Genomic DNA, 10,094 nt, shown 5'->3' with positions numbered 1-10,094 from the left:
GATCCGCTCAAGGTCATGCTCTGAAATACAACCAGGGCTACAGGAGACCCGGCCTCAAACACGAACCAGAAATGCTTGTACTTAGTAATTTCTGATCCTCCTATGCTCATATCCTGAGTGCCTAAGTGTTGGGATTGCCAGGATGAGCCACACACTCAGTGCGTGCACTGCTGGGGACTGAAACCAAGAATTCTATGATAAGCAAGCTCCTTAAATGAGCTACATGCCCTGGAACCGGCTCTATATAAACCAGGTTAGCCAGAGATCTAACCTGCCTCTGCACCCAGGTGCTGGAATTAAAAGTGTGCTAACTACCACACCTGCCACAGCAAATTTTGATTAAGCATCTATTATCTAGTTTCTGCTTAAAAAACAAGACCAAAAAGACCTATCACCATGCATTTCACATCAAACATTCCAACGCTAACTAAAATAGGGGTAGTGAATAACTTGTTACTATGTAACACTTCAAGCCCTAAAACACCAATTCTTCTAGATTTACATTTTTGTTACCAGTAAATGTTCAATAGTATAGTATATGCCTATTGATGGTACTCTGATTCTTTAAAGATTCAAATATTCCAATTGATAGAACTGGCTATCAAGATTAAAAATAAAATCTGGGTGGTGGTGGCACACATCTTTAATCCCAGTACTTGGGAGGCGGAGGCAGAGGCAGAGGTGGGGGGCGGGGAGATCTTTGTGGGTTCCAGGCCAGCCTTGTTTACAAAGCAAGTCCAGGATAGCCAGAGTGACAGAGAAACCAAAAAAGATAGAAGATAAAGCCACCAGGCCTTTCCACACCAACTTTCCTTCTATGTCACACAAGACTTTTCTCAGACCTAAGGTGATATAAATCAAGTCACTGGTTATTAAACTTGTATATGTAAGGTTAATAAGAAAGACCAAGAGCAGGTATAGTTTAATGTATTTTAATAGCAAACTTACAGGAACAGCACAGAAGACAGACAACATTAAAAACATGTACTTGCATGTAGGACAACTCAGTTAGAAAAGTATAGTGAATGGATGAATCTACTGTATGATAAAAATGCTACAAACACCATTTAGTTGCCGTCAATAAGAAATTTACTTATTTTAAAAAAATCCAAATGCTGGCATTGTCCAGAAAATTTTAACAGGTTTATTTATAATTGTTATAAAGTTGAACTGTTGAAATGTGTTCACTGAAACATTTTGCTTGCATTAATGCTTTACATCTTGCATTTATATTAAAAATTCACACACAAATGAAAATGGAAAACTGCCAATACCTGATTTCTGTCCCCTATTTTTCCACTCGCAATCATATACTTAGGTACCTTTTGACCCCATGGAAAAAATATCTAACATTCAGAACTACTGATAACAGGAAGAGGAAAAAAAATTTTTTTTTGAGAATGAAATGTTTCCCCTCATAGTGGACTCTTAAGCACGTTCTCCGCGTATGCGGCGTGCTAGCTGGATATCTTTTGGCATAATTGTTACACGTTTGGCATGGATAGCACACAGGTTGGTGTCTTCAAAAAGGCCAACCAGATAGGCCTCACTTGCCTCCTGCAACAACAAAGAAAAACTATTAATGGTATTGTTTCCACAGTTAAAATACAATTACATAATATTAAAACACTTAAAAAGCTTTTATCAAAACTTGTATTTATCAAATGTTCACAGTTTTAAAAATCTGCCAAAATGCCTAACTTCCTAACTTTTTACAAAATTATACAACTTTCCTGGTGTTAATGTATTCTTTTTTTTTGTTTTGTTTTTTTTTTTGTTTTTGTTTTTGTTTTTCGAGACAGAGTCTCTCTGTGTAGCCTTGGCTGTCCTGGACTCACTTTGTAGACCAGGCTGGCCTCGAACTCACAGTGATCCGCCTGCCTCTGCCTCCCGAGTGCTGGGATTAAAGGCGTGCGCCACCACGCCCGGCCCTGTTAATGTATTCTTTAGTAAACAAATGCCTCAAAGAACCAACTAACCCTAACATTCTCTCACCCTTACAGACAGAATCCACTCTGACCACAATAGCTGCACTATGGACAACACATCTGTCATCTGTGACTCTTAGTTCCCGAGGATTAAACGCAGGACCTTGTGCCCTGTCCTCCCTTTTTTCAGTTCTGCAAGAGTACTTAAGAGTCCCAGAATATATCACAGATGGGTTTATTTATTTTGACCCCCATAACCAGCTCCAAAGTATTTTCTTCTAAATCCTTAATGTGATACAATTTGTTGCCCTCCAGAATTCTGATCCTGTTTTTCTCCATTTCATCTACAGGGTCTACAGGGTATTTTCTTATCCTACCACCCAAAACTTGCTAGCTATATCAACTTGACACTTGTCGAATCATGTGAAGAGGAAAAGAGGGAACCCAGCTTAAATATCATGCACATCTTACAGCTGCCTAGGTTTAAAGCACCTATTGTTTGTTTTGCTGATAATGGTGTTTGCTATCTGTTCCCTGATACACACATGATGCAGACAACCAACTCTTGCAGGTTGCCCTCTGACCTCACACATGTGCCACTGCACATGTGTGCAGAAACACAAATAAATGGCTTCATTTTTAAAGATGTTTCTGGGGTTCCTAGAGTAGGAGTTGGGAGTACAATGGAGCCTATTGGCATTCCCTTTCACTAATATTTCACAATAAAACTCAGATTCTGCTTTTAAAAAACACTGAGGGACTGGAAAGATGACTCAGCAGTTAAGAGCAACATCTGCTCTTCCAGAGTTCAATTCCTAGCAACCACATGGTGGCTCACAACCATCTATAATGAGATCTGGTGCCCTCTTTTGGTATGTATGAAGAGAGTGTACTCATATACCTAAGATAAATAAATCTTTATAAAAATAATAAAAATAAAAATTACAAAGGCAAAAGTATGAATGTGAATACAGGGCGGCCCAGCCTCCAGTGGGACCTAGAAGCCTCTAGGACTACCCACTCTGGAAGGAGATCTTGAGGTTCAATGCTAAGCCTACACACATGATAGCAAGACCCTGCCTCAAAAACAGTAACAAAATCTGTTCTGGGAACAAATGATTCCTAGCACTGCAAAAGCCCAACTCCCTACAGGTGGTTTCTATGCCTCCTAGTCACTCCTCAGGGGTCAGTGTTGGGATAGTCTGCAGGTGGGTCAAGTCTAGAAAGTGAGATGGCCTGGTGGGTAGTTGCTTGTTGTCAAACCTGACAAACTGAATTTGATTCTTGGAAACCCATATGGCAGAGAATCAAGTCTTCCAAGTTAACCTCTTACTTTCATGTGCACATGTACACCATGCCATGCAATTGTAAACCAAGTGTTAAGTACTATACATTCTGGCCTGTTCTCAGTTACAATGTAGACACCTCCTGAAGTTCCTCAGTAAGAAATCATTTTGTTTTCCTCAGCATTAGAATGGTGCAAACCTAGAATGCTTCTATGAAATGCAGCAGGAACTTCTAGGAAATGGGTAGGTGCCATGTATTTGAGACCATCTGCTTCTAAGAGCTGTGTTCTCTGAAAGATAATGGAACCCAAGGGCTGGATAGCAACACATACATATTCTCAACTCTATTACCAATGCTCCTAAGACCCTTTAACATTCAAACTGCAAAGAGAGCCCAGCATGGTGGAGTATGCCGGTAATCCCAGCACTCAACAGAGGCAGGGAATGGACTCTGAGTCTGAGGCCAGCTTGGACCTACACAAGAGCTTGATCCTTGTAGCTGTGTTCAAATATGGCCATTTCCCCCTGAATCTAATAAATAAGACCTATTCATTTGTGAGCCCTCCCACTTTCCGCCCCACAGGAGGGAGGCAGGTGGGCTGGGGAAAGTTCAGTGTTTAAAAGAATGTGTAACAAGGAAGCAGGAGGCTCTAGAGTCAAGACCAAAGTGATTGTTGTAGCTGTCCCACCTCCTTTACTGTGGCAGTCAGTTACTGCACCTAAGTTATAAATTACTGTTTACATTAAAGTGTAAGGAAAAAAAAACCCACACAGTAATATATAGGATTTGAGATCATCCAGTTTTAGAGATCTTTTGAGGCTCTTGTAATGTATTGGTGGCCGATAAAAATGCAATTGTTATCCCAGCACTTATAAAGCAGCAGCGGAGGCCAGCCTGGTTTATAGAGTGAGTTCCAGGACAGCCAGGGCTCTGTACAATAGAGAAACCCTATCTTGAAAAACAAAACAAAAAAATAATAATTTATTATGTACGTGTGGGAGTGTGCCCCTAGTGCCTCGTCAAGAGAGTTAAGATCCCTTGGAACTGGGGTTGCTGAGCAGCTTGATGTATACAGAAATTAAAGCAAGAAGAGCAGCGCTGTTAACCACTGAGGCCACTTTCTAGTCCCTATAATATTTTGTTTTGTGTTTTGAGACTACATTTCTCTGTGTAGCCTGGCTGTCCTAAAACTCAAGATATGAGCCTGCTTCTGCCTCCCAAATGCTGGGATTAAAGGCATGGGCCACCTCTGCCAGTCTGCCTTATTTTTAAAAGACAGGATCACAGTATGCATTCCACGCTAATCTTGAACTAGCTACGCACTCCAGGCTGGTGTTAAGTAACAACCCTCCTGCTACTATTCATGAGTGTTGGCATTACAGAGGCTATAGCATGCCCCATCATGTCCTGCTTCAACTGTATAATTCTAAAGCAAAAATAAGAGTAACTTGTTTTCAGAGACTAGGTCTCATTGTGTAGCCCAGGCTGGCTTTGAACTTGCAACACCCCCGCCTCGGGCTCACACGTGCTGAATTATAAAGGTTATGAGTCATCATGACAGGTTAAAGTGTTGTTTGGAATCCTACCTCATCTGCTTTTCTATCTTACGTCCACCAGCAAATCACCACTTTTGGTCTGTGGTATTAGGGACTAAACATGCATATGCAGGCAAAGGCAGGACTACGAGGCAGCATCTCTAACACTTAGGGTGTTACAACTTTACAGCCCTCTTAACTAACTTGTATTCTCATAAACAAATACAAGAAAAAAGCTACAGGGAGGAGCATTTCCTGGAGGGCCTGTACTTAAGAGATCCACTTGACTCTACCTCCTTGTGTGCTGGATTAAAGGCACGTGCGCCACTCCCAGCCAAGATTGTTCTTTTTAGAGCTGTGGGTGGAGCTGGTTAAGAGATTGCCTAGCTAGGCAGTGGAGGCAGAGGCCAGTAAATCTGACTTCAAGGCCAAGTAAATTCCAGAACAGCCAGGACTACAGAGAAACCCTGTCTCAAAAAACCAAATACAGCCGGGCGTGGTGGCGCACGTCTTTAATCCCAGCACTCGGGAGGCAGAGGCAGGTGGATCGCTGTGAGTTCGAGGCCAGCCTGGTCTACAAAGTGAGTCCAGGACTGCCAAGGCTACACAGAGAAACCCTGTCTCGAAAAACCAAAAAACAAAAACAAATACAGAGCTTGTTTAGTATGTATGTGGCTCTGCTTTATTCAAGCACCATATAAATCAGGCATGGTGGAACATGCCTGTAATCCCAGGACACAGGAGAACCAGGAGTTCAAGGTCATCCTTAGGCTGGCTATTTGAGAACAAACCTAAATAAATAAACTCACTCACTCACAAATAAATAAATCAAGGGACACATGGGGGAAAAATGTGTATTTTACTCAAAATCATACTGGTAACTAAATAGTAACAATGGTCATTTATTTACAGAAGAATGTTTGTTTTGTTTTCAAGTGCTGGGACTATAGGGATGTATCAACTACCACACCTGGACACAGGAATGATTTTTTTTAAAGTTCTTCAACCAAAATGTCTAGTAATTTCAATCCACAAAACTTTATTATTAACATGTATTAAGAAAATGTTAGACTTCCAAGTACAGTGTGATACGTGAAGCAGGGTCTATAAGCAGTAATTATAAATGAAAGTAGCTCATCTTGGGAATCTTAGTAATTGTGATTTATGCACAGGAATTGATAAGCAGGTATTAAAACAAAATAAAAACCCTAAGGATTATATGAAGGTTTTGGGTTTTGTAATTTCAACCCACTGGTGAATTTAATGGATGCCTATTCTTGGAATTCACCAATCAAATGAAGTTTAGCCTAACCATAGAAACAGCTCAACCAATTATGCATCAGAGTACAATCCACCTATCAAATCTCTCTCACATATAAAGCAAAAGCTAAGCACAGCAACAGCAACCTTCAACACCCCCAATGGTGAAGTGCAGCAGTGCCCAGCAATCCATGCTTTCTCATGGTCCTGGTGGTCTTGCTGTGTGAGATACAAGGCTAATTATACCTACGTATTTGTCAAGTCATTTTACTCTTGTCCTAAGTTATGAGTATTTCATACGCAACTTCCAAAACACTGTCCAAGCACTAGAACTAAGATTCCTTGTTCCTTTCCAGATCCACTTATCTTCGAGCACCTTTTCTCCTTCCTGGCAGTCCTTTCTTGAATACTGCCTGTTCTACCTGGATATTAAACTACACCCTAAATTGCTTCTTTGGGACCAGGACATCCCTTCTTTATCACTGTTCTTCATCACTGTCTATAAATACACCTCTAGCTCTGAGTCCTGAACACCCATAATCCAAGAGGGTTTTAGGCATTGTTTTCATGGTTTCTGAGTGCATCCCTGGCTGTCCTTGAACTGGAGAGATTAGTGTGCCTCCCCCTTCTCTCCTGAGGGCTGGGATTAAAGGTGTGCACCACCACTGCCCAGCTACCTTGAACCATTTTTAACTTTTAAAGTTCATCAGAAGTAAGCCAACTACCATAGAGGCTTCTAATAATACTTAGGAGAAAATAAGAAAGCTGGGTTATTGCTCTTGGTACAGACAGGAACAAAAGCAAGGCTCCTCCCCACCCATCAGTTACCTGCAAAGCACCAATAGCTGCACTCTGGAAGCGCAGATCTGTTTTGAAGTCCTGAGCAATTTCTCGCACCAGACGCTGGAAGGGGAGCTTGCGAATGAGAAGTTCAGTGGACTTTTGATAGCGTCTGATTTCACGGAGTGCCACAGTACCAGGCCTTGAAAAGTTAACATTAAGGACACTGTTATTAAATCTGTGGTCAGCTTTAAAGAAACGCAGTAATTTTTCAATAAAAATAAAGTAACAAAACCCACAGAAGACATGGGAACTTACTAGCTGTTAGGCTGGGAATTGATATTGTTGAGACTTTTCTGAGTTTAGTATCACTTCCCTCTGCCCCATCTGTGTATTAAAGTCCTAGAAGACTTACGTTGTTCAATTCTGAGCCACTTAAAACAGTTGGATTTCATCTCCCAAATTCTAGCATGTCATAATTAAATTTGGAAACTTGTTTGTGTAGTTTTTTCCATAAGGAAAAATCTTAAGTCATTGCCTACAACATTTTACCTCTAATTCTGACATTTCTTTTACTCTATTAGCTTTTCACTGTAAAATCTATGTAAATTTGGGCAATGTGTGCCCTCTAATGGCAGATGTCCTTAACAACACTCCTTATATTAAAATTAAATGAGGTAATAAAAGGAGGGAAAAAGTCCACCAAGTAAATAGGATCAAGGCAAACTTTACTGGTCTGCTTACCACAAACTTCACTACAAGTGAGGGGCAACCTAAAAGAGTGTGTATATGTACATGCATATACTCACATATGAAAAATTTAATAAATGGTTAGTTACAATGTTAACATGCCCTATTATCAGTTGAATACTGTGTCTCTTTATAGGCTTTTAGATCAAATTACTGCTTCAAAGTTAAATATTAGCAATCAAGCCTAAGATACCAAGTTACATATATTCACAAAGGAACATATGCATATATATGCAAGCAGTAGTAAATATTCAAAAGGGAGAAACAGCTTTTTTCACAAAAGCAAAAAGTTGGACTGGTGTGTGTGTGTGTGTGTGTGTGTGTGTACGCGCGCGGGCCTTTAATCCCAGCACTCTGGAGTCAGGCAGGGGGGTCTCTGAGTTCGAGATCAGCCTGGATGACAAAGTGAGTCTAGGCTAGTTAGGCAAGGTTGTTACAGAAAACCTGTCTCAAAAACAAACAAAAAAGTAAAATAAAAATTTGACTGTTACCCATCTTCCTGTTAAAATTACAAGGAAATACTATTTAGACACTGTCCCATTCTCCTTTTAAAAATACCTGTAACGATGAGGTTTCTTCACCCCTCCAGTAGAGGGCGCACTCTTGCGAGCGGCTTTTGTAGCCAGTTGTTTCCTGGGTGCTTTGCCACCGGTGGATTTGCGGGCAGTCTGCTTTGTACGAGCCATGGTAAGGGCACCTCTTTACTTACCTACCAATGTTTTTAAAAAAGCAAAAAACAAAAAACAAAACAAAACAAAAAAAGCACATCAAATTAAATCATAGCATACATATTTTCCTGTCTGCCCCCCCACCTCGAAATTAATCAGTAGAGGGGGAAAAGCTGTTATATAATTAATTTGGAAGGGCATAGATTACGTCTAATGACTTAAAACTAAAAACTGTCATCACAAATAGTCATAATGCCAATTTTCAAACGACAAACGGCTCAAACCAGCGAGACACCCCCCCCTCCGCGCCGCATAGCTTTTGATCCCAATTTCTTTAATTAAAGGAGGAATTAGAAACGTCTGCAAACATTCGATCACAAGTCAAATGAAGCCACAAAACACAGAAAGGTCGAATCAAATTACAGCCAAAAAGAAAAAAAAAAGGAAAAAAGAAAAGAAAAAAGGTTTCTTCGCCCCCCCCCCCGCCGCCCGGTTGGCGCCCCTACCGCCACCCCCCCCCGCGCGCGCCTCGCGCTTGGCAGTTGGATTGCTGTAAATATCTAAAAGCATTCTTGAGGTTTGTTTCTTTATAGTTATGTTGACAAAAAGGCGTCTCGAAAGACAAGAACAACAGCTACCGCCTGTGAGCATTCCACAAAGCCCGTCCTCCCGGGCTTCGCTATGGAAGCCGACCGCCCCGCACCCAGGCTTAATTAGCGCTCGACACCGGCCGCCCAGCCCACCCCAGCACCACATAAACTTTTGGTTCTGCCTCTCGTGGGTCCCTGGGTACGGGGTACCCGACATGCTCATCCCGGCCTCGGCGCTGGCAACGAGCGACTCGGCTCCTCCAGACTAGCACAAAATGGAAACAATTGGAGAACGTATCCGATTCCCTTCCAAAGAGACAAACAGCAAATCGTTCGAAAATACCCCATTCCCTGCCACGTGCCGCTCTCCAAAAAAGCAAAAGTTCTTTTTTTTTTGTTTGTTGCATTTCATATGCATCAAGTTTCTTTTTCTCCAAAAAAGGCAAAAACATCTTAAATCTTTTTTTCCTTCCATTTTAAAATGGGGAAGAGAGAAACGGGGGGGGGGGGGGGAGAATATGGTCGGTGACCAGAGAAGAGAGACAAGATGGTGAAGCTCAGCCACAACTGTGGGAAGGCAGCAAAAAGCGACTTAACCCGGGTTGGGAAGCGGCGGCGATTTTGCCCCTTTCGCGCCCGAAAAACTGGGGCCTGGGACCCGGAGGCGGCAGTTGAGGGGCCCGCGCGGGACATAGTGAAGGTCTGGGGTCCCGGGAAGGGGCGGCGGGCGGGATTTCACCGAAGAAAGAGGAGCCCCCGGCGCGGGAGGGCGAGCAGGCTCGTCGCCGCGGCGGTGCCACTGCTGGGCTGAGGCGGAGACGGGGGAGCCGCCGCCGCCGCCGCCCGAGGGAGAGGGAAACTCGCTCCCCATCTCCATTTCTGCGCCAAAAAGTTTGCGGGTCGAGCCCGGGGGGACTGTGGGTGCCCTCTGTGGCCCGCCTCGAGGCCGACGGCGAGCGGGGCCCGGCTCCGGGAGAGCGGGCTGACGGAGAAACTTACCCCCCTTCTCCCTCGACTGGAGCTCGGCAAGCGAGAGGCGGCGCTGGCGTTAGAGAGCGGCGGCGGCACGGCGACGGCTGCGAACACAATTGAAAGATGGCTGACACCGAGGCTATCCCCCACACACGCCGCCCCGCCCCGCGCCGCGCGCCAGCCAATCACACACAATGGAGGGAAGGCTCGGCCCCGCCCAGGGCCCCCGCGCGCCCCGCCCCGCCCCTCCCCCCGCGCGCCCGTTCGCTGGCGCGCGCTCGCTCCTCCCCCCGCGCGCCGCCCGCCCATTCCTCCCGCCGCCTC

General features: G+C 43.7%; 1 protein-coding gene across 1 annotated transcript; it reads right to left on the bottom strand.

The window, feature by feature from the left end:
* Window positions 1–916: 916 nt before the first annotated feature.
* Window positions 917–9,947, bottom strand: H3-3A (H3.3 histone A). The gene is made up of 4 exons (XM_084792015.1): window positions 9,798–9,947; window positions 8,099–8,249; window positions 6,839–6,992; window positions 917–1,557 (listed from the first exon to the last, which is right to left on the bottom strand). The coding sequence occupies exons 2-4, from the start codon at window positions 8,224–8,226 to the stop codon at window positions 1,429–1,431; spliced, it is 411 nt and encodes a 136-aa protein (XP_084648141.1). The 5' UTR covers window positions 8,227–8,249; window positions 9,798–9,947; the 3' UTR covers window positions 917–1,428.
* Window positions 9,948–10,094: the final 147 nt, after the last annotated feature.

This window comes from Acomys minous (assembly GCF_964271855.1).
Source record: "Acomys minous genome assembly, chromosome: 1".
NCBI lineage: Eukaryota > Metazoa > Chordata > Mammalia > Rodentia > Muridae > Acomys > Acomys minous.
Note: the sequence above shows the minus strand (reverse complement) of the source record. Positions and strands in the feature narration are given on the sequence as shown.